Genomic DNA, 24,783 nt, shown 5'->3' with positions numbered 1-24,783 from the left:
CGTTACCATGAGCCACGCGGTCTGGTCTAAGCCAATGGTATTTAATCTAACATTACACCAAAGAAACTTTATCACAGGACATTTGATTGGATATCAGGAACCGGAAATAGGTTAAATGGAAAACATGGCGGGTGAAGGGGGAAATTCAGAAGCTGCCGAGAAGCAAAACTCAGTTTGTAGCTTCGATCTTACAAAATTGCGAGAAAAAGTTCGAAATTATATAGACACAGTAAGTATATCATATGATCGATATGTTCAATGACGACTTTTATCGCGAAAACCGCTGCTTCATGTAAACATCTTCCGATTTTATTCAGCCTCTCGATAAGTTGCAGTATTTAGTACAGATGGTCATACTTGTGTAAGCATGATATTATAGTTAGTTTTATCTGACAGTTAAAAGTGTGTGTTCGGTCCTTTGATTTCACAGGATGTAACAAATGTCCAACGTAACATGACAAAGGAACACCGACACAAGTCACACATCCGTTTATCAGTTTGAGTGGTAGTTACTGTACTGTGTACTGCTTGGAGTCTTCTGTTTGCCATGCAGGTCAATTTGAAATAAAAACACTACAGTATTGTGTACTGCTTAGTGTGTTCTATTATTTATGCAGGACTATTTGAAACAAAAACACAAAATGTTTTTTTTAGACATGTACATGTGCAACAAAAAGGGAGTCATCTTTTTAACATAGCCCAATAACCAAGGCAACTTGGTACATTTATACACAAAAAAATGACATTCAGCTCTTGGTGAAAATTACAAACTTTATCTCCTTAATTGCTTATAGTGTGGCTGAAAATAGAACACGGGTAAATGTTTATGAATGTTCACATATGACATTCACACTAAATGTTTCTTATGGCAGTGATATAAAGTAGGGCTGTAACGAGTACTAGGGTCACCTGTTTCGGGTCAGTTTTGATTCCGATGGAACATGTGTTCCTGGTTACCCAAGTCAATATTACCTAGTACTATTGTTTAGTTCACAATAAAATGTTTTTCCAAGTACCTCTATACTCTTGTAGGCTGTGTGTTGAAAAGAAACAATGTTTAATATGCACATAAACATATATATCTGCTGTATGAATGACTACTTTGTTGCACTGTCAGTTGACACTTTCTCATGGCTGAGAAATGCACCACAGCCTTGACCTAACACTCAGATTCCTCAATATATATAAGGTATACATACACATCCAAGATGCCTTGAACGGAGGTACGTTCCAAGTTTCTGATTGACTTGCCTCTTACAAATAAATGTTAAGTTTCATCGCAGCATCCTCATTTGGTATATGTAATCCTACTCTGATGTTACATTATCAGAGATAATATGGTATATTTGGTTCCAGTCATGTGCACAAACTAACCATTGTCAACCAAACAACATGGCTTCCCTGATGGAAGCTTATGATAATTGTAACTCTACAAAGTCTGAAAATACTTTGTAGTAGTCATTTTCCCCACTTAACCAATAACGTCTAGACTATTATGTAAGTCTAAATGATGTTGGTTAGCTGATTACACTTGAAAAGTCAGCAATTATCACTAATCTAATACCATGAATTTGTGGTGATCTCGTTACTAAAACTGCAGGTAACTAGGTACGGGTTGGGTTTCAATGATAGACCCTGGGGCGAAAATTGTGTACCCGTGACAGCCCTAATATAAAGTGTCATGTCCTATTAGATATTGGATCAAATTAGAAAAAAATAATATACTCTGTTTTGTAGCAAAAGTTTAAAAGAATTTTGTGTTTCTATTTTCTATTATCCTGCATTTGAATATCTAATCAATTGCTTAGGTATATGATGGTACATGCAGGACTATTACCCACATATGAGGTTGTGGCAAATTTGTTTTAAAAACAGTTGTTTTACACAGCTTATGAGAAATAATCTGGTTGGTCAAGTAAATGACATAACAGCCTGCTGATCGACCTGCAATATAAAAAAATAACAAGAAAATACCAACATGTCAGCAAGAAAAATAAAACCAGGTAATCCAGAAGAGTAAGCATCTTCTACTTCATCGACAACATCCACTATGTAAAGCAACAAAACAAATACCACTATTAGCTGTAACTGACCAATCTAAAAATGGTTAATTTAATGATAAAATTGTTTTATTTTTATATTTAATATAGAGCAATTTTTGTCTATAATTCTTTATTTTCTGCGCTACATTTATTTCAATATCTGAGGCTGTATTTAAAATTCACGATCCACTTTGTAGCACTCACCAGGAATACAAGTTGATACAGATTGGATTCTGTCTGATCTGTTTTTCAGATCTGTGTTGATATGCTAGGTCAGTAGTGCTTCCAATTCATGTAGAGAAGAGGATGCTTACAGAACAGTTAGAGCTGATAACTTACTTTTTTATTTTACAGAAGTATTAGTTATGCACAACATGATTGTTAAATCTTGGCATGTTTTTAAAATGTTTGGCTATCAGGCCTTGTAAGATCATTTATGTGTTTTTGCCTAATTATTAAACATGTCAGGAAAAAATAAGGTAGGACCTTAGTATGGAGCTACAAATGTAAATATATCAAAATTGTTTGCAAAGGATATATCGAGAAGGAATCTTGAGTTTAGCAGTGCTTCCTTGCAAAATGAGAAGGAAAAAACGTAGTAGTAAAGAAATGAAATGACTATATTTCCATTTATTGACAGTAAAAAATGTTACAATTAATGCAATTAAAACTTATATGTCTTACTCAAATTTCTTTTTCAGCACCACTATGACTCTGCACTTTTCTGGGCTGACAAGATTGTATCTCTTTCAAATGGTAATATATTGATTCAAAATAAGATATTTCAATCTAAAACACACTTTTGCTTTTCTTAAATAGTGGTTCTTGATCTCTTAAAAATCATTCTACTTCATTATGTGTAAGTTTTGATAAGTACATTTCTTATTCAATAATTTCATCTAGTAAATATAATTTTTTTCACAGTTGTGGTCTGCCATCCTCTGTGTGTAAACTTTATATTCAGTTGAATTCTACTCAATAATTAAAAGTCACAGGGTGCTGATATTAGGCCTGTAGCATGCTGGTATGTAAAGTGACCATGTTGGGAAATATGAATGACCTTGACTCACTTTCAAGGTCACAGGGGTCAAATATGTTAAAATCTTTTACTGACTTCTTCTCAATAACCAAAACGTCCATGGTACTGATATTGGGCCTTTAGCCTGCTGAGATGAAGGACAACCAAGTTTGTTCACTTTGACCTACTTTCAAGGTCACAGAGGTCAAATGTGTTGAAATGTGTGAGCAACATCTTCCCATTAACCGAAAGGCCAAGGGTCTTGATTTGGGGTCTGTAGCAACAAGCAAAATGTCCAAAGTAATGGCATTTACGCAGTGCATGTATATAAAATTTGATTTCAATTTTGCAGAAAATATCTTTATGAACCAACCAATGTCTTCTATGTAAGCTGTAGTGTAGTTGAGCAATTTATTTTAGGCAATATTGGCCTCTTTCATTCTTGTTATCTTTTCCAAATGTCACCTCGCTCAATTTCTAATCAATTTCTCAGGAACTTGTTAGACTAGAAAAATCTCATCATAAGATTTTGTTTTCTTGAATAGCCTATTGATTCAACAGTAACTCAAAAGTTAATGTTTTTTGTTCTTTTCAGCATTTTAACCTTATCCGGAGATTTCTTTTATATTTCCACACATCTCTTTAAAACTGGGTATATTTTTTTGTTTATCACTAAAAGATATGGCTCTCATGACAGTTTGATTCATTATAACCAATATCATACATGTATTTGTTTTGTCTTTGATACTGCCAATCCTGTATATTTCTTGGGCATGGGATGGGCGTATGTTTTTCCACCCAGAGGTGCTCTTATTAAATAATGATATATATCAGGTACACATGGGGACACCAGTGTCAATAATATACATCGTAGTCTACTAAATCCTAGCTTCAGTAAATTCAAAATAACAAATTAATATTGTTTCTTGCTTTTATTTAACATTTTTGCTGTAAGACTTATTGAATGCTAATATAATATAATATACATATGGTATAAGAAGAAAATTAACTGGTCAAAATAATGTTTGTAATGTATATGGTATGTAAAACTTGGTGTCAGATGTGGAAAGATAAAACAACCAGAAAGATTTCATATGAATTTAAGGTTTTTATTAGGTATGTATATATATAATAATATATAAAATAAAACAAAATCACATCTTATTGTGTGTGTTGTCTATCAAGTTTATCATGTAATATTCCTGGCATTATTTAACAGGTGATGTGGAGGATGTTTACTGGTATGCTCAGACACTGTATCTAACCGGGCAGTACCACCGGGCTTCAAAACTGTTACGGACAGCCAAACTGGACAAGGTCAGTCTTGGAGCTTCCAAATTCATTTACCACTTGTGTTACAAATTTGTGTACTTTTCATAATGTTGTTTTGTAGTTTTCATGATTGGTTTCATGTTAAGGCAAGTGCAAATATCAGCATAGATTATAAAAAGAAATCTACACATGAACTGATATTACATGTTGCTATGAATTAAAAGATAGGTGATGTGACCTTCAGATGTCAGATAGGATGTAGTGGTCATAACATTATTACTATTTATCTGGTTTACTGTTAACCAGCTCCTTTTTATCAAATAAGTGGGCAATGTATACTATTATGTACATAGCAGACTTTAAGATTGCATGCTTTCAAAATATCTAGCCTCACTAAAGATATTTTTAAGTTTAATTTAAGAATTAATCGTATCATTTAACAACATATTTGAGTTGCTCTTTCAAGCTGACTGACTGTTTTTAATATTCTGAAGATAACATCACGTCATTGAATTACATAAAATAATTGAATTGCTAATTACTTTTTGCATTTAATTTCCAGACACATTCAGCATGTCGATACCTTGCAGCTCTTTGCCATGTAAGTATACATACCTACGTACATGTAAACCATTTATACATGTACCCAGAGATAAGCTCTTACCTAGTAAGAAGCCTATTGAAATTCATTTAACATACCAACAAATTATTGTATTGTTCTATGTTAAGCCCATTCCCTAATTACATGTACTTTGAGTTAAAGCTTTGTTCAAGCTCTCTGGGTAACAGGATAAATTTTGTATGTAAATTAGCTACAAATGCTTATTATCTTACTGGTTGGAAGCAATTTTTGTGAGTTTCTCAAATCAGTAATGAGGACCACTGTTAGAAAAGAAATGTTAAGACAAAATTGGATACATAACAGCTTATCTTTCACTAGATACTAATAAATTATGGACAAATTGGGTACTGAAAGTTATGTTGTTGTAACATATTTCTAAAGGTTCAGTCAAACAAACTGGTCTCTGTACATATTTTGTTTTTACTTAATTACTAGCTTTATACATGTATGTCAGAAGTCAGTGGTTTTTGGGACTCAAATATTTGAGTTTTGGACTCATGCTTTTCCTGTGAGACTCTCTCAGATTTTAAGAGCCTTTATATCTCATTGTAATTTGGAAATGTTGCCTTACGCTCATCAGAAAAAGCCTACAAATATTACTGAAAGTAGAGATTTCACACACTTTCAAAAGCAAATATACTGTATTGAATGCATTCTAGTCTTTAATCTGTATTAGTAAAGATTTTTAATTAATCATGGAGATAGACTTATTTTCAAGACCATCTTACTTGTGTTTTCATGTATTTTATAAGGAGTTCAGCGTGTGACGGAGCATTTCTTGTGTGAATCACAACATTCATTGTAAAATAAGCACAGAATATATCAATAGAAACAAGTAAAGAGAACCAAGGGGATGGAGTGGAGATTGCTGTGTCAAACTAATAAAACATTTTTTGACAATGAATCATTTTCAGTGACACAATTGCTGGCTTAATTTCAATATTCTAGGTTATTCACTCTCTGCACTCCTGGACCATGTCATGCAAAATTGAAGGACCCATCTGTGACACCTAGTGAACAAGACTAAAAGACTAGGTTGATCCTTTGATGTAATCAAACGAATCTCGGGGTCGCATGAAAGTATAGGTATTTTAATGGCTTTGAGTTTGGGTGTCGCTCCTTCAAAAGGGGCATATCAGCCTGTGGTTGGTCAGTATTTACTCCTGGAACCAATCAAATTACTTTGCTTGTGCCATGACATGTTCCAGGGGTGCAGAGAGCAAAAAGAATTGCAACGCCTGGAGTATCATGGATGGGTTTATAGATTTATACAAAGTGAAATAACGTGTGATATTTGTAAATTGTTTAACTCCTGTCTGTTTTCAGTACGAATGTAAAGAATGGCAAGAATCATTGAATATTTTAGACATGGTAGACAACAACAAACTACGGTCTTTTACAGCACCATGTCATAGTGAATCACACATCGATACAAACAATAAAGAGGTAAGTATTTCATAATTACATGTATGTTTTATCAGACAAATATATCTTATCTAACTTTACCTGAATTTAAATGAGAAGTTAAATGTCAGGTTTACAAGTAGGAATTTGACAATCATACATGGAATGATATTGAGAACTTACAGTATATTTGTGTAATATTGCAGGGCTGATATTATGTAGTTGTTGAAGTTTGGGCTATTTCATGGTGGTTAAATTTCGCTTCATTTAATATAACTATGATTTTGATTTCTGCTGTAGCCTATAGAGCATTCTATAAACTTGCTACGTGGTAAAATTTACGAGGCCATGGACAACAGAAACCTGGCAGTGGAATGTTTTCGAGAGTCTCTACGACAGGATGTGTATTGTTTTGAAGCGTTTGATCTGCTTGTCAACCATCACATGTTGTCAGCTCAGGAGGGTAAGAACACTTCTGTTACAATTCAGTACTAGTAATGTCCTTCTGTGGCTTCTGGGTTTTTTCATTTTTAAATTTTTTTTTTTTTTTTTTTTAATTTTTGCACACTAACTGTAGCGGAAAGCTGTTAAATTTAATACTGAGTATATCCTTAGCACATATGTTGCTTCTGTTGCAAGCTTGAATATTCTGAATGTGAATTCACATGGATTGGTGTACTGTAACAAGAGTGCCTATTTGATGATGTGAGTGTAATGACTGATGTGAGATGATATTAGTCTACAGCTTTAATTGACACTATATTTATATTCCATTTCAGAAAGAGAATTGATTGATTCATTACCGTTTGCATTGCAATGCCCAGAAGAGGAAGTGGAACTTGTCAGATTTTTGTATGAAAATAAAGTTAAAAAGGTTGGTCCATATCAAATTAGTACGAACACTTTCATGAAAAGAAATTTATTATTCATGCTGAGCCAGTTCCAGTGTCCTGAAGTACAGTTTTATGCTACTCATAGAAAGGAAAGACCATTGTAGAGTAAAAGACAGCACCTAAATTGAAGCAGTCACTTAAGTGATAACAAACCATGTTCCGATTGATTGAAATTGACAAAGATTGACGAGGTGATCAAGCAATTAATCATTTTTACCATAATTAAATGTTAATGTTTATTAAAAATTCACAGTTGCCATTAAATTTGATATAATTAGAAAGAAAAAAAAATGTATGAATAATGCACCAAAGTAAAAGCTGATTTAAAGTACCATTAGTAATCACAATCGCAAAATGTGACTGTTTTGTTTCTGTACATATTTTAGACTGTATACATTTTGCAAATCCAACAAAGGAAGAATTTTTTTTTAGATAATATCTACAATACTGCATTATTTACAAAATGCGAGCTAGAGATTCTTATGATGATTTTAGGGGAATGAGAGAGGTAGGAAATTAAAAACAATATTGAAGAAATCTCCTTAACAAAAATACATCGGTTTATTTTTCTTTTCTATTTTCCTCCTTAAGCAGACAGCTCTATATAGCCATTTTGTCCTGCAATACCAAATGTGTAACAGAGTTGTCTCCCTGTAGTTACATGTCGAAATGCATATTATTGTCAGTATCAGTTCATTGTATGATATATAATACCTGTGGCTTAGGTTATTATACTGCTAGTGAACTTGTAGATTGAAATATATTTGATAATATGTAGTATAATTCATAATACAGTCCTAGAAAATGTGAATGTTTGTTATCAAAATAATTCTTTCAGGTGTGAAAATAGTAAATATTGAATTAAGGAATCTGTGTTAATTCCACTAAAATATATACAAACATAATACTGAAGAGTGCAAAAATGCAGAGAAAGCTTTGTGGAATTAACACAGACATCAGAGAATCCAATAAGCTGATTCATAAGTGATGTTTTAGTCCATTTTGATAACTATTCATAATTATGGCATATGAAAAAGGAAACGGCATTATTGAATAAATCATACAATAAGGTTGTTTTGGGAATTTAAGAATGTTCGCTGTGAAAGTTTTTTTATCTTAATTTAGAGAAGCTTTGAGTTTTCAGAAATGTTGTCTTGTTTATTTCAGTATAATAAGCCCCAGAATCAATCACTCCCCAACTCTCTGTGCGCCCTCAAGGAAAACTTAGATGTGGTTGTAAACCTGGCAGAACGACATTATTATAATTGTGAATTCAGAGATTGTTATAAAATAACTTCAATGTAAGTATTTTTGTTTAGTTATGAAACAATTAGATTTACACAGATATATTCAAGGCAATTTATGTTTTATAATTAATCAATCTAGATATAATTATCAAGAGCCGTTTACAAAGTCCAAGGGTTCGACTCTAGATATTGATACCTTTAACCCCAGAAATCCAAAGCCAATTTTTAACAATATCCTTGTTTCATAAATTCGTATTGTTTTATTAATGATTACATCAGATGATAACAGCTACAACTGTTAAATGTACCAACAAGGTACCATTGCATTTGTTTCAAAGAGATCACCTGAGATTCAAAATCTTGTATTTGAATCATTGAAGTAAATTTACTTTCTTTTGCAGGGTGCTTTCCAAGGATCCCTACAATAGCCAGTGTCTTCCTCTTCATATAGCTGTTTTAGTGGAATTAAAAAACTTAAAAGGTACTTGAAATTTAAAGATGTATTATATCAGCATCCTTTCTGATGAGTATAAATGAATCTGTTCCAAATGACAGCCTCCGTCAATATGAGAATACAGATGTAGATTGAAGCTTGAATCTTAGTAAAAACCAGTGACATCAATGGAATGATTTTCAGGCAAATAGACAAGTTAGACAATGGTTTATATCTGGTCGACCATCATCACAGAAGAGGAATTTTGAAAATTTCATATTTAGGTTATACATATTTATTCGGAGTCCAATAGCAAGAAACAGAAGGATTACAAACAATTTCGACTGTTTTTATGAATCTTAGAACATGTTATCATATGATGCATGACAACTGTAACTTTATAACAGGTGCACAATTTCATATAGAATGATGAAGACATTATGTTGTTGTGTGTTTCATTGATAATGTTCTGGCTTTGGAGTAGTAGAGTGTTTACTGGCGAAGTATGACCATTATGAATGTAGTAGTTGTGGGATGGATAGACAAAAAGGGGATCTCAACCCTAGGGGAAAGATTATTAAGTTGACCGATTGGAGGCATGCAGTGTGAATGCCAACTTAATGGCTTTCCCTGAGGTGAATTATTATTATTACCTTCTGGTTATATATGTGAAATGTTGCTGTTATCTCACTGCTTAGCATTGTTCACTTGTGATGTTACTGAAGTGTTGGTGTGAGGTTAAGGTGTCTTGGGTAAGAGAAATAGTACCTTCAGTAAGGCTCTTGTATATTTTTGGCCGGGTTGCACATAGTGCAAATCGGCGTTATAGTATGGTGAATGGTGGGTGGGCGAGTGGGCAGAGAAAAGGGGTACCAGATTTGTAGAATCAACTTTTCCTATAGATTTTGACGTAGAAGCTTGAAACTTTGTAGGATAATTATATATATGTGGGAGATGTGCACCTTCTATTATGGATTCATTCCGGATTGTTTTTTTTATTTTCCAGGCTTTGGAACTTAGTCATTTTCTTAAACTTTTCTTGTTATCACACCTTCGCAGTAACTATTACAAGAACCTTTCTGAAATTCCACATATAAATCACCTTGGGGCCCTAGATGTCCATTGTCTATTTTTTGAACATCTCCGAATCAAAAATGACTGCAACTTCTTTCTTCAAATGCCCTTCTTCTGCACCAATTCATAAAACACAACCAAACTTTCTGTCTTATAACAAATATTCTACATACTCAACAAATGAAACACCCTTAACTGTCTTATAAATACCATATAACATTGCACTCATCCCGCAACCTGCCCAATTGTGGCTTTATCCTATTTTTAAATTCTAAAATGTTGAGACAGATTTCAGACAGATTTCACCCAAGTTTGAATAGAAACATCATTCGAAGGGAGGAGGGGAGCAATCATAATTTATATAAATAATAGTCGTATGAATCCTAGGGGTCAAAGGGCAAGGTTTATGAAGGGAAATTGGAAAATGAAGCTATAAAATTCTTCTCTTCTCATATGTCTGTACACATTTCAACCACAATCTGGCCTGAAACCTTTGGGAATGGCAATGATTTCCCCCAAATTGATGAAATGTTTGTGTCATTTATATATACATATATTTTTTAACCATTTGATATTTTGTGAAGAGTAACCACCTCCTCTATGTAAGTCTATGAGTCTCTTGCTCATTACACCTTCTCTTATGTAAAGGAATTTGTAATCACTTTGTGCATCCTCGTGAGTGACGGTGTCTATTTGTGGGTTTGTCAGTTGTAACTATTTAACCAGAATATCTCATGAACACATGGACAGATTAGGATTATATTCACATCATAACATCACCCCACCAAAGTCTGCACCAATATCAATTTATTTAGAAGTCATTGGTCCAGGTTAAAAGGTCAAATGACTTTTGTAATAAAAAGCTTGTGTACTAGATTCCTCATGAACCACGGGACAGATTCACTTTATAACACCATCACACTAGGATCTACACCATAGTAGACTGTGGTGGTCAAGGTGAATGGTCAAAGGTCCCTGCTGACCACTTTTGAAACAAAAAGCTTTTTTTTTACGAGATATCTCATTAACCTTTTAATTAATTATCTCACAATAGATTTAGGTCAGAAGAATAAGATGAACGAGTGGGATATTTATCTATGTGGCCCCATGTATGTGTCGCTTTCATTAATCTATCTTTTACAGATTGTTGTTTGTACCATGGGTACTGAAGCTGGTCACTAAATGCTCAAATTCTTGTACAGAGCTACTCCTTAACTATGGGTCAGCTCAGATTAATGGCCTGCTAATTTATGAATTTCAGAATTATTTTACTTGGCACACAAGTTAGTGGATCTATACCCAAATAAGCCGGTGAGTAAAATTGGGGTTAGCCTATATTATATTGGCTAGAAATTTGAAATTTGGTATGTCTCTTTGTAGGGTGACTTGAATACATAGGCCCTTGATTAATCAATGTTTAGTCGCTGTCTGATATATCTGGTACAAGGTTTTGGGAAATACATGTATTTCTCGGTCAGATTCAAATATTATTTCTTGATACTGGAAGACAAATGAGTATTACTTCAACACCTTATTGGAATATCACTAATGTGTATTATCAGTCTTACTGACTTACCCTTACACTCAGCTCTGATCCATTTCCACCAGGATAAAAATTATTCCATTGCAAAGTCTTTTTTGATCAAGATACAGGATAATAATTGATTGCTATTTGACATTTCTAGTAGCCTTTGTTTGCTTGGTCTAACAAACTCTGTTGAATTCCTTAATGTTTATGAGGTTATGGCTTTCAGTACTTTCAGTACTTTGATTTTATTAGGTGTCTTGGTTTGCTGTGGGATGTTACTACCTCCTAATCCCAGACAACATTGAACCAGGCCGTAGATATCTCAGGTAAGTGATGATTACTCGCATTTGGATAAACTGTACAGCTGGTTTTTATGCTCTTGTCATTATAGAAGTGAGGTTATGTGATGTTACCCTTGTTCGTCCATCATGTGCTCTGAATCAGTGTCATATCTTTGAGATTAGATCAACAGATTAGGCAGTCATTTATAAGATAATGTAATAACTTAAGGTTCTATCCATTTCCTATAAAGGTGGTCATGATCATTGGTCAAGTTTAAAGTGTTAAAAAGGTCAAATTTGACAACTTCTGCAAATTTATCAGACAATATGGTACTCTGTTCTTATATGAAAGGGAATATCTTAAAGACATTTCTAGTTGTTTTATCTGAACACAAAGAAACAGATACTTCAACCTTGCAATATGCATGTGGATTAGAGTCACTTTGTTTATTAGACATGAGGGAAAGGTTGAAATTTTGGGAATTGGCATTCAATTTTTAATTGCCACAGTGGCCCCAGCAAATTTTAATTTAAAAACTTCACATAATTTGATCATAATCTGATGATATGGTGTAGTCAGTGTCACAGCTTTGAACTATTTTCAGTTGAACTATCCCAGTTTTTAATTTCTGGTTCTTAAACCTGTCAACATCAGATAATGAGCCAATCATATTGCTCCTTGTCATATCATCCTACCATCATTATACAACTCTTGTTAATGGTATCATAATTTCTTGAGAAGTATATTGGATTGATAATTCATTGCTTCAAATGAAAGTTCTCCTTTGCAGATAAAAATGCATCATCATCACATCATCATCTTTATCATCATCATCTCATCATCATCATCATCATTAATTGATAATTGGTAATACATCATCATCATCTGATAATACAAAATTAAATGTTGGTCCGTTAATAGTATCATAGTATATCACTGAGTCTGGAGAAGTACAAGTATAGAATTGAACATTCTCATGCTGTATATATCGAGTCTCCTTGGTTCCCAAATTTTGGCTGTTTATAAAGTTTCAAAACTGATTGCAGACAGGTGTGAAGGTATTTATCAGGGGCAGGTGTGTGTTTTCTCAGTGAGAAATGGACCCTCTGATGCTTTAGTAGTTGTATGTCTGGCATGTTACCCCAATTACTATGAATGGTACATTTTTGTATACGATGTTCCTAATGTGTGTTGTTAAGAAAGGTAGCTTCTAACTGATGCTAACAGACTCTGCCTCAAGATATACTAAGACTGTTGATGAGCTTATAAACACAGCAGACTGACAAACAAATACACTGACAGATAGAAGGAATTCTGACATTTAACATTACCTTGAGTAGTACTGGAATGCTCTCCCTTCTTCAATTTTGAGGGTGATAGGGGGTCATGGCCTCATGCAGACATCCATGTTGGAGTTCAACAAGATATTGCCACAATGTCAGAAAGTGAGAATCTGTCAGACATTTTTTATGTAAGGTTACCCTCAGTGACAAGTGATACCAAACAACAAATAATTAAAAAATAGAAATAATAAAATAATAAATGAAAAAGATATATATTTACATAAAAAAGAGTGAAGAAAGTCTCCTGGGTAGTTCAGAGAAATCTCCCCATGAAGTGTACTTCTCACATGTGGCACAGACCTCATATATATGCTATCAATTTGTTTGTGATAATTACTCGACGAAAATTCCTAGGGATCCTGATTTTTTAAACAGCTGTTTGTTTCACAGTTAGGTTTATTATACCTTGGCAACTAGTCTTAAAAAGTATATAGGAATACGCCATATGTACATCTGCTCATATTTTAAAATGATATCATTGCTCTTCATGCTGCAGTTCTCTCCCAAGTGTCATGAAACCCTATACACATCATCATGAACATGACTTATGGTACAATAAAAAAAGAGGTCATTGATAGAAATTTACATGTTACCACTCTACAAGCTGCATTTCTAAACTGGTTTGTACAAAAACAATATACATGGTCACAAACATCACTTCTTGTATGAGTTTGACTTCCAACCTTGTGCAGTCAAAAACCAGGTTTTTGATACTATAAATAGAAGTCAACAGAAATTTACATGTCATTGCTCTACTGTCTATATTTCTGGAATGATCAGTACAAAATTCCACACACATGATCACAAGCATTACTTCTTGTACAAGTTCAACTTCCAACTTTGTGCAATCAAAAAGTAGGTCACTGATTCTATAAATAGAAATCAACATAAATCTTCATGTTACCATTCTACAGGCTGCATTTCTAAACTGGTAAATAGAAACTCAACGTACATAATCACAAACATCACTTCTTGTATGAGTTCGACCTCCAACCTTGCGCAGTCAAAAACAAGGTTGCTGATACTATTAATAGAAACTAACAAAATTTTCACACCATGGTTCTAAATGCTCCAAGGGTCAAGTTTTTACCTCTAGTGGTTAAAAAACTAGTCCATCTTTACTATAAATAGAAATTGGCTGAAATTTGGATGTCACCACTCACAAAATTCTCAGACATCATTTACAATAAAAATAATAGTTGCATTATTTGCCTTTGGGTTACATTATCTTAATGGCAGACTTCAATTGTGACCTTGATAAAACACCAAATGTTTTGTCATCCAAAACAAACAAAAACAACAGCAGCATATCAAATCACCTACCTATCTGGTATTCTAACAGACCCTGACATTCATGTCATCAAATCAGGCACCATTTCATGATATTATAGACCAGTCTGATGTCTTTGCAGCATTTAAATAAAAAGTACAAAATTTTGCATATTTATAGTAGTTATAACCTACATTTGTAGGGCAGAAAGTACCAATGGGAGCTCTTACAAGTGGTGATGTTTGTGAACAGGTGTAGGTTTCCATTTACTTTTACCATATCATACAAATGTACCCATTGATCATATAATTCATATCTATAAGGAAATCAGCAAAAAAAAAAATGGATTTCCCCTTTAAATCTGTATATATTTCTCTGCTTGGACACATCATTTGATTATACAATAAAAATCAGTTGACTAAGCCATGATTGTGAAATTTTGATACCGAGGTTTCCATTGTTTCTTGAGAAAGCTGTCACAGGCCTATATTAGCACATTGAAGTTTCAGGTTGTTGAGTTAGAAATACATGCATCAATAATTTTCTTATCAAAAGTAAATTACTTCATAAAAAATCCCTTGATTAAGTACAATATTTCTGTTTTGTTCAATATAAAGATAAATTACTTTTAGATTACAATTCTTGTGTGTTATATCTAGGAGAAAGTCAGTAAAATATTTCAGAATTAATCATCAGACATATTTCATTACTGAGACAATAATTTTATGTCATATTGTAGAGAATTATTTTAAAAATCAATAATTTGATATGACATGATCCTTTAGGTAATTCAATATATATTATAAGTTGACATGAGTGTCACATTCTATTCATCATCTTTTAACTCACATTTAAAAAACATTTACAAGCTCTCTCACTTAATCTCCCCAAAAGACATGCTTACTTTGACTGGGTTTGTACCTTTTTCTCAAAAGAGATAATAACTTGACATCACCAAGACATGACTTATGTATAATTTTACAACTGTGTTAATAAACATGTACTTTATGATATTTATGATATTACAGTATGAAATGACAAACCACGACATCTGGTGATAAATCACACATCAGTATATGATTACATGACATTTGAATATCATATAATCATGACTTTTATTTTATGACCGAACAGCTCAGGCCCCAGTTTCATTCCTTAACAAGGAAATATGAACTACCTTAGAAAAGCATTAAGAAAGATGAGAACAAGCTTGAATTAAGAAAATTTTCTCTAAATATGCATTGGTTTTTGTATGGGCAATTTTAAGTTGTGGAAAATTTCGTAAGTTTAGGAAGATTCATGACACTGGTTCCAGTTATGTGATTAATACAGATCTATTTTATCATATAAAGAAATTGTCTCACTTCTCTTGTTTCATATATTTCAGTAAAGCTACTTCCATGGACAGAGTATATGGGCCAGCTTGGCTTGCATTTGGTCACTCATTTGCAACAGAAAATGAACATGACCAAGCGATGGCTGCCTACTTTACAGCGTCACAATTGATGAAGGGGTGCCACCTTCCCATTCTTTATGTTGGGCTTGAGTATGGTCTCACCAATAACAGCAAACTTGCTGAGCGGTTCTTCAACCAGGCCCTCAGTATAGCACCAGAAGACCCGTTTGTTTTACACGAGATGGGAGTGATAGCCTTTCAGAATTTGGAGTAAGTTTACTGTGGTTCTGGATTGAAAAATTAATAACTTGTGTTGTAGAATTAAGATTTATGGTAAGATTCAACACACTCACTACCACAACAACTACAGGTGTGATGTGTGAGGTAAGATGTAACCTTATCACTACCACACACAACAACTACAGGTGTGATGTGTGAGGTAAGATATAACCTTATCACTACCACACACAACTACAGGTGTGATGTGTGAGGTAAGATATAACCTTATCACTACCACACACAACAACTACAGGTGTGATGTGTGAGGTAAGATATAACCTTATCACTACCACAACAACTACAGGTGTGATGTGTGAGGTAAGATATAACCTTATCACTACCACAACAACTACAGGTGTGATGTGTGAGGTAAGATATAACCTTATCACTACCACACACAACAACAACAGGTGTGATGTGTGAGGTAAGATATAACCTTATCACTACCACAACAACAACTACAGGTGTGATGTGTGAGGTAAGATATAACCTTATCACTACCACACACAACAACAACAGGTGTGATGTGTGAGGTAAGATATAACCTTATCACTACCACACACAACAACAATGTGTGAGGTAAGATATAACCTTAGGTGTGATGTGTGAGGTAAGATATAACCTTATCACTACCACACACAACAACTACAGGTGTGATGTGTGAGGTAAGATATAACCTTATCACTACCACACACAACAACTACAGGTGTGATGTGTGAGGTAAGATATAACCTTATCACTACCACACACAACAACTACAGGTGTGATGTGTGAGGTAAGATATAACCTTATCACTACCACACACAACAACTACAGGTGTGATGTGTGAGGTAAGATATAACCTTATCACTACCACAATAATTACAGGTGTGATGTGTGAGGTAAGATATAACCTTATCACTACCACACACAACAACTACAGGTGTGATGTGTGAGGTAAGATATAACCTTATCACTACCACACACAACAACTACAGGTGTGATGTATGAGGTAAGATATAACCTTATCACTACCACACACAACAACTACAGGTGTGATGTGTGAGGTAAGATATAACCTTATCACTACCACACACAACAACTACAGGTGTGATGTGTGAGGTAAGATATAACCTTATCACTACCACACACAACAACTACAGGTGTGATGTGTGATGTAAGATATAACCTTATCACTATCACAACAACTACAGGTGTGATGTGTGAGGTAAGATATAACCTTATCACTACCACACACAACAACTACAGGTGTGATGTGTGAGGTAAGATATAACCTTATCACTACCACACACAACAACTACAGGTGTGATGTGTGAGGTAAGATATAACCTTATCACTACCACACACAACAACTACAGGTGTGATGTGTGAGGTAAGATATAACCTTATCACTACCACACACAACAACTACAGGTGTGATGTGTGAGGTAAGATATAACCTTATCACTACCACAACAACAACAACAACAGGTGTGGTGTGTGAGGTAAGATATAACCTTATCACTACCACACACAACAACTACAGGTGTGATGTGTGAGGTAAGATATAACCTTATCACTACCACACACAACAACTACAGGTGTGATGTGTGAGGTAAGATATAACCTTATCACTACCACACACAACAACTACAGGTGTGATGTGTGAGGTAAGATATAACCTTATCACTACCACACACAACAACTACAGGTGTGATGTGTGAGGTAAGATATAACCTTATCACACACAACAACTACAGGTGTGATGTGTGAGGTAAGATATAACCTTACACTACCACACACAACAACTACAGGTGTGATGTGTGAGGTAAGATATAACCTTATCACTACCACACACAACAACTACAGGTGTGATGTGTGAGGTAAGATATAACCTTATCACTACCACAACAACTACAGGTGTGATGTGTGAGGTAAGATATAACCTTATCACTACCACACACAACAACTACAGGTGTGATGTGTGAGGTAAGATATAACCTTATCACTACCACACACAACAACTACAGGTGTGATGTGTGAGGTAAGATATAACCTTATCACTACCACACACAACAACTACAGGTGTGATGTGTGAGGTAAGATATAACCTTATCACTACCACACACAACAACTACAGGTGTGATGTGTGAGGTAAGATATAACCTTATCACTACCACACACAACTACAGGTGTGATGTGTGAGGTAAGATATAACCTTATCACTACCACACACAACAACTACAGGTGTGATGTGTGAGGTAAGATATAACCTTATCACTACCACAATAACTACAGGTGTGATGTGTGAGGTAAGATATAACCTTATCACTACCACAACAACTACAGGTGTGATGTGTGAGGTAAGATATAACCTTATCACTACCACACACAACAACTACAGGTGTGATGTGTGAGGTAAGATATAACCTTATCACTACCACACACAACAACTACAGGTGTGATGTGTGAGGTAAGATATAACCTTATCACTACCACACACAACAACTACAGGTGTGATGTGTGAGGTAAGATATAACCTTATCACTACCACACACAACAACTACAGGTGTGATGTGTGAGGTAAGATATAATCTTATCACTACCACATACAACAACTACAGGTGCAATATGTAAAATCACCTCACATGATTTTGTTATATTATGTGTGTATCTACACCTGTAATTCTGTATAAATAGTACTAGAATGGTACCACATATATTATACCTGTAGCAGTTAACATGGTGGTGAAGTTACGTTACACATGACACTTAATACTGTGGTTAGCTTACAGTTTCTTGTTAACTTGTCATCTTTGTAGTGTTGTTTATTTATTGTGATAAACATAAACTAGTGTTAATGACTGCCAAGTGTTTAGTTGATATCATGAAAAAAAAGAACAGAATTTTGATTAGTGTATGGAATTGTTATCACAACAACAAAGTACATGTACATTTTGTGAGGCTACAAAGGTTTTGGAATGGCAGTGGCTTTGTTGCAAGAACGATATTGAAATATGAGATGAAATCTGTCATGAATTATCTCAATAAATTTCAATCTTCAAATCCACTTCCGGGATTTAACTTTGTGATAAATTGTTTATGGCAGTATTTGATAAGATTTTAGTTCATTTAATTTCAACATGTAACAATGAAATGATTGCCTTTTAATAAAAGTTTTGAACATCATATCTGTACTGACAGCTGGATGAAGGCCCATCGTTACTTCAAGGAGGCCCTATCCAAGGTAGAATGCGTTAGCAACCAGGTGATGGTTGAGAAGTGGGAGCCACTCCTTAACAACCTCGGACACACATGTCGCAAACTCAAGTAAGGAGATATACTTCGTAGTCAAACAAATGACGTAATTTTTGCTGTATCTTGTTCAACTCTGACACCATTCCAACAAAAAATTTCCCCCAGTATTGGTATGAAAGTTCTTTCAGGTTTAACAGGTCGTCTGACCAAAAATAAATTTAGGACGGGAGGCAGGGCCCTGAATAGGTAATTGATTTTTTCTTGAAACTATTACTCATTTCAAATGCCTCAGCACATTTCATCTGAAGTAGTGTTGAAACGTCACCAGGCATGATTAATTATTTCTTGAATGCAGAAAACAGATTTGACATCTGAGGAATGGGTGACAGAACGCCAAATGGGGAATGTGTCTGACATTTTGTTTCAAAACCCAAAACTTCCTTTTTTGTCTCAACCAATTTTGGGTTGAAACAGCATTAAGGATGGGCAATTATTTGTTAAATTTAGACAGTCAATTCAACCCCTGGAGACTGAGAATCAGGGTCCCTGAATTGGGAATTAGGCTAAAACTTTGCTTTGAAAGGCTATGTTTCCTTAGCACCTCCAGAGCATATTTCGAAATTTTGGTCTAAAGCATCAGAAGCGATGAGCAGGCATTCCTTAAATTCAAAAAGTCAATTTGACTGCATGGGACTAGGGGTTGGAGCCACAAATGAAGAATTACTCTAAAATTGCTTTAAAACCATATGCTTATCACCTCAGCATTTTTCAACCAAATTTATTCTGAAACATCTTTCAGGTTTTTAATTCAAAAAGTTTATAAGACCCTGGGGACTGTCAGGTTGGGTCCCAAATGGAGAATTTTGTAGAAATTTTACTATAAAATGCTATTCTTCTCTTAAGCCTGTGGAGAATTTCAATCTAATTAAGTCTGAATCATTACTTGAGAAGGGTAGTCATTTCTTTTTTTTATATGCAGAAAGTTGATTAGACCCAGGGTACTGGGGTGAGGATCAAAATGAGGATTATAGCTAGTATTCCTAAAATATCAAAGTGGATTTCAACCAATTTTCATTGGAAACATCAGTTTGGAAAAGCAATAATTTCTGGAATTATTTTAAACACAAGTGTATAACCTCCCTACCCACGAAAAACTTAGATGAAAACTTAGATGTCTGTAGACATCATTGTCTTCTATTTCCAAAAGTGTCTTTCGTTTATCTGTTTATTCAGACAACCATTAGAACTGTAGGTTTCATTTCATTGTTTCTTAATTTGACTTGTTTCCAAACATTTTAATTTTTACTTCATTCGAATTGATTTTTCCTATGTAATTCAAATATTGTTTTCATTTCTGATGAAATTATTGCATATTAATAATTTCTGAAGAAAATTTTATTTTTCCTATGTAATTCAAATATTGTTTTCATTTCTGATGAAATTATTGCATATTAATAATTTCTGAAGAAGGTAGTAATGGAAAAGTCAATTTAACAAGTGTGTATTTTGTACAGGCGGTATGAAGAAGCATTGGATTACCACCGACAAGCACAGGTTCTCTCCCCTCAGAACCCCTCTACATACTCCGCCATCGGCTACTGTTATGTGTTGATGGGAAATAACATTATGGCTGTAGATTATTTTGACAAGGTAATTTTAATGTTGGTCTCATATTAACAAACTGTACTTCATCGTTAAATTGTAAACAACATCAAGATACCTTTGAGAATATCAAGATCAAATTCCTCAAAATCTGAACACAATTTCAGAATGATTCAGATTAAGTATATCTGCCCAGTTACTTGTTGCAATGAAATGGTGTTAAGAGTATTCAAATCATATGTACCACATGGCTAGATGACAACATTGATTTGTTAAAACATCAGGATATTTGAAAGAAAATTACTCAGGAATTCAATAATGAAGGTCAACAAATACTCAAATGTCAAAGTTCCACATGGGACATATATATGAAAGAGAAATGAGACAAGGAAACAAATTTATTTACAATCATACAACTTGTTTCCTGATCCTGTTTATTTGTAATGTGTTGTTATGAACTTAATACTGAATGAGATAAAGCTGTATTCAAGGATAGTAATACTTATCGCTGGGTACATAAGGTCTATTTATTCTGAATAGAGATCACTATTAATTAAGTTTACGATTGTCAATCTTTCCATGACAGGCTTTAGGGATCCGGCGAGATGATACATTCTCCACCACTATGTTAAACAATGTGATGGAAGCTCTGATGATAGAGATGTCTCCATGTGATGGTAAATATGTCTTGAAGTACTAATTTAAGGCTATATGCTACCTTATCCTATTATATAGATATCATCTATTCAAAAGAGTTCCAAATACTGAATAGACTTTAGTCTTGAATTCATTGATAGCATTTGACTGAATGACCAACATCAGCAGTCTACCTCCATTTTTTCCTACAACAAAACCATCAGTAACAGCTTTCTACCAAACTGTATGAGAAACTTGATGATTTCTATTTCTTAATTGTAAATTTTCCATTTCTGGGTAGCAACAATCCTGCACCCTCAGCCTAGGGTTTACAGATAATTTAGTATTCAATGGTTTATTCCCAATATCACGATTTTGGTGCGCAATTTTGGTAACTGACAATCTCGCAAAACAGGACTTTGTGAGAAGCAGGTTAATAAAAAATTTTAAAGGTCATTACAATGATTTCATTGGGAAATATTTCAATTCCTTGTGTGATGAGACGTCAGATTCCCATATCAGAGTTACTTGTGTCTACAAAGTTGTAGGTGTATGTTGGCTTGTACCTGTTCAATCAAATTTCAAGTGCTACATATATCATCACTAAACCTGCTCAATTGTTTTATATAAGTTTTCAATTAAGATTTTAACAAATGGTTGACAGTTAATTGGATTTTGTTCATTACTTTTGCCACATCAATGATTCGTGTTTAGGTCTACATTTAGCTTAAATTATCTCTAACCTTTCATTATGAAATATGGAATATACTTAATTCTATATACAACTATCCAAACACTCATTTCAGATTCTGATATCTGCACTTTACTGTCATTTGGTCTTTGTTGATTAATTTATAATTTTCTGTTAAACTTGTTGTTGAGCTGTTATTTCTGTCAAAGTACATAAGCTGTCATAACTAGATGTGGTTTTTACTTATATATCTACTGGGTATGTATGGCCACATTTCAGATTCAGAATTTTACCTACAGTTTACTGTTAGTTGGACTTTGTTAAGTAATTGTGCCATGTTAAAGTTTTCTATTAGCTCTTCATCAAGTTTTATTCATTTCTTACATACATGTATAATCCTGATGATATGAAGCAGGAACACACAAGATGTATAATTACATGCAATTCTTGTTTGATTGTGATGAAGCAATAACACACCTGATGTATAATTACATGTATTCCATTTTGATACCAAAGTTTCTAAAGAGGTGTGAGATGTCAGTTGCTATGAGTGCTGTGTCTCAATAATCATTATGGATGTAGATGTACCTTACTATATCCACATATTAACAGATAAATGAACATTACGAAATTCATTTAATTATGAGGCTGGTACACTTCACATACTAAAATTTGACATTTTTTAAGATGTGGTTTAGTTCATTTTTTGACTCTGATGTATGTAATTCTAAATTTGTTTTAATATTTGTGTCTTTGTACAATCTTTGAAGTGAACCCATGGTTTTGTATGTTGCTTCTCTTGATTGCGATAATTTTCGTTACTATATAACCCAATCTCTGGTTGATGAACTCCTTAGAATAAACGGGATGCGTTTGAAATGGCTTTAAGATTCATGAAAATATTTTAATGTTTCAGACATGCCAGAGGACATGCAGATCTCCAAAAAAATTGTTTTTGAAACACCTGAAAGCAATAAAGGTAGCCTTGCGGATGTCCCTTCTGAAGCAGAGGCTGATAGCAGTAGCATCATGGTGATAGAGGAGCTTGATATGGATGAGAGTGATTGATATTATATTCAAACATCTTTCTGATCTTCAAATTTCATGTGATACTACAAAGGAAAAAACATCCAACTTGGTTACCATTAAATCTGAGATATTGAAGTAATTAAAATTTCAGACTTACAGGACTGGTAATCACCTTACATACTGGCATAGAAAGTCTGTAAATATGCCTGGACATGTCTAGTGATGTCAGTGACATTTCCATAAAACAGCTAAAACTTGGCTAATACATTGATTCCAAGTGTTGACACCTATATAAATGGTTATCTTAGATAAATACAGTCTTGGTTGTTGAAATTTCTGATAACAAGGTGTGTTATGCTTAGTGATGTTGCTCTTTATCCTAACAGAGTTAACCGACTTTTTGTCAGTAAAGGGCATTTCCTGCTCATACTCTGCGATATAATGTCAAAACCATCTAGGTCGTTAATTTTGTTTTAAGTCACATTCTTGTAGTCCCAATTATTATAAGCAAGAAGTACATCTTTACTAAATGCTGTCTCTCAAGTTGAAGAACCTGTACTATCCTAAAACACAATCTGCCAACCTGAGCAATATGTATACAAGTCCACAGCAATCTTGGGATAATTATCCAATTCCTGTCTGATACTCTAAATAGTCTTTTCATTCCTAGCGGTTGATAAACAACCATCCTTATCACTATGACATCTCTAATCCCCTGACATGAAATGTTGAGGTTGCCATGTTATAGATTTTGGGGTTGTGAAATTCACATAATATTCAGTACATACATGAACGCTACTTGCATGCTGATAATTAAGTGCGAAGTTCAACAGTTCATACCCGACTCATTTTAAAGTGGTTTTGAAAGGCCTTTGGTAAAAACTGTTATTATATGTCTCACAACATACCCCTCTTTTCTAGTGTATATGCTCATTAGAGACCTATTACAGAAGTAACAGCAATAAGTCTGTTGGTGTATATCACACACCACTCCTTTTCATTGATTAGGCATTATACAGTGACTGCTGCTAGTGAACTTGGCAATCATTGATTGTACTCGTTAAACACTGAATCACCCAAAAGGTGTTGTCAACTTCAGTATTGCTTTTCTCATCATTGGTATATATATATATATCCAAAAGGTGTGTGGTTATATAAGTCCAGCAGGGTTGGAGGGGATAGAATTTGTACAACAACATTTATGTTATCAAACCATGGGCCCCTGTGATATGTGATAGTTTAATTTGATTCAGTGTTTGTTTTTTAAATGTACTGGAGTATATGTCTTATTATTGATGTACAATAAACTTGACTTAAATTAAGTGTTGTAAAATTATTTTGAACCTGTGCCGAGTGGTGGCCATCTGTTTCAAGAAAACGCCCACCATAAATTGGTAGAGTGTTTAAATCAATTTTGCATCTGGTGTCAGTTGTCGGTCGTTTACCTTTAACTGTATCTAATTATCACTATATCTTGAGTAAGTA

The 24,783-nt window shown here is 34.1% G+C and overlaps 1 protein-coding gene across 1 annotated transcript; it reads left to right on the top strand.

Annotated features, from left to right (window-relative positions):
- Positions 1–124: 124 nt before the first annotated feature.
- LOC132550567 (cell division cycle protein 16 homolog) lies at positions 125–24,620 on the top strand. Its single transcript, XM_060214657.1, has 16 exons — positions 125–229; positions 2,744–2,798; positions 4,280–4,377; positions 4,895–4,933; positions 6,281–6,400; positions 6,659–6,821; positions 7,138–7,232; positions 8,419–8,552; positions 8,900–8,979; positions 11,267–11,316; positions 11,786–11,859; positions 15,816–16,094; positions 19,287–19,412; positions 20,855–20,990; positions 21,529–21,619; positions 23,186–24,620. The coding sequence occupies exons 1-16, from the start codon at positions 125–127 to the stop codon at positions 23,335–23,337; spliced, it is 1,797 nt and encodes a 598-aa protein (XP_060070640.1). The 3' UTR covers positions 23,338–24,620.
- Positions 24,621–24,783: the final 163 nt, after the last annotated feature.

This window comes from Ylistrum balloti, unplaced genomic scaffold, assembly GCF_031769215.1.
Source record: "Ylistrum balloti isolate Yb309-2 unplaced genomic scaffold, AGI_CSIRO_Ybal_v1 Utg370128, whole genome shotgun sequence".
In the NCBI taxonomy this organism is placed as follows: domain Eukaryota; kingdom Metazoa; phylum Mollusca; class Bivalvia; order Pectinida; family Pectinidae; genus Ylistrum; species Ylistrum balloti.
The sequence above is the reverse complement of the archived record's forward strand: the minus strand, read 5'-3'. Positions and strand labels throughout refer to the sequence as shown.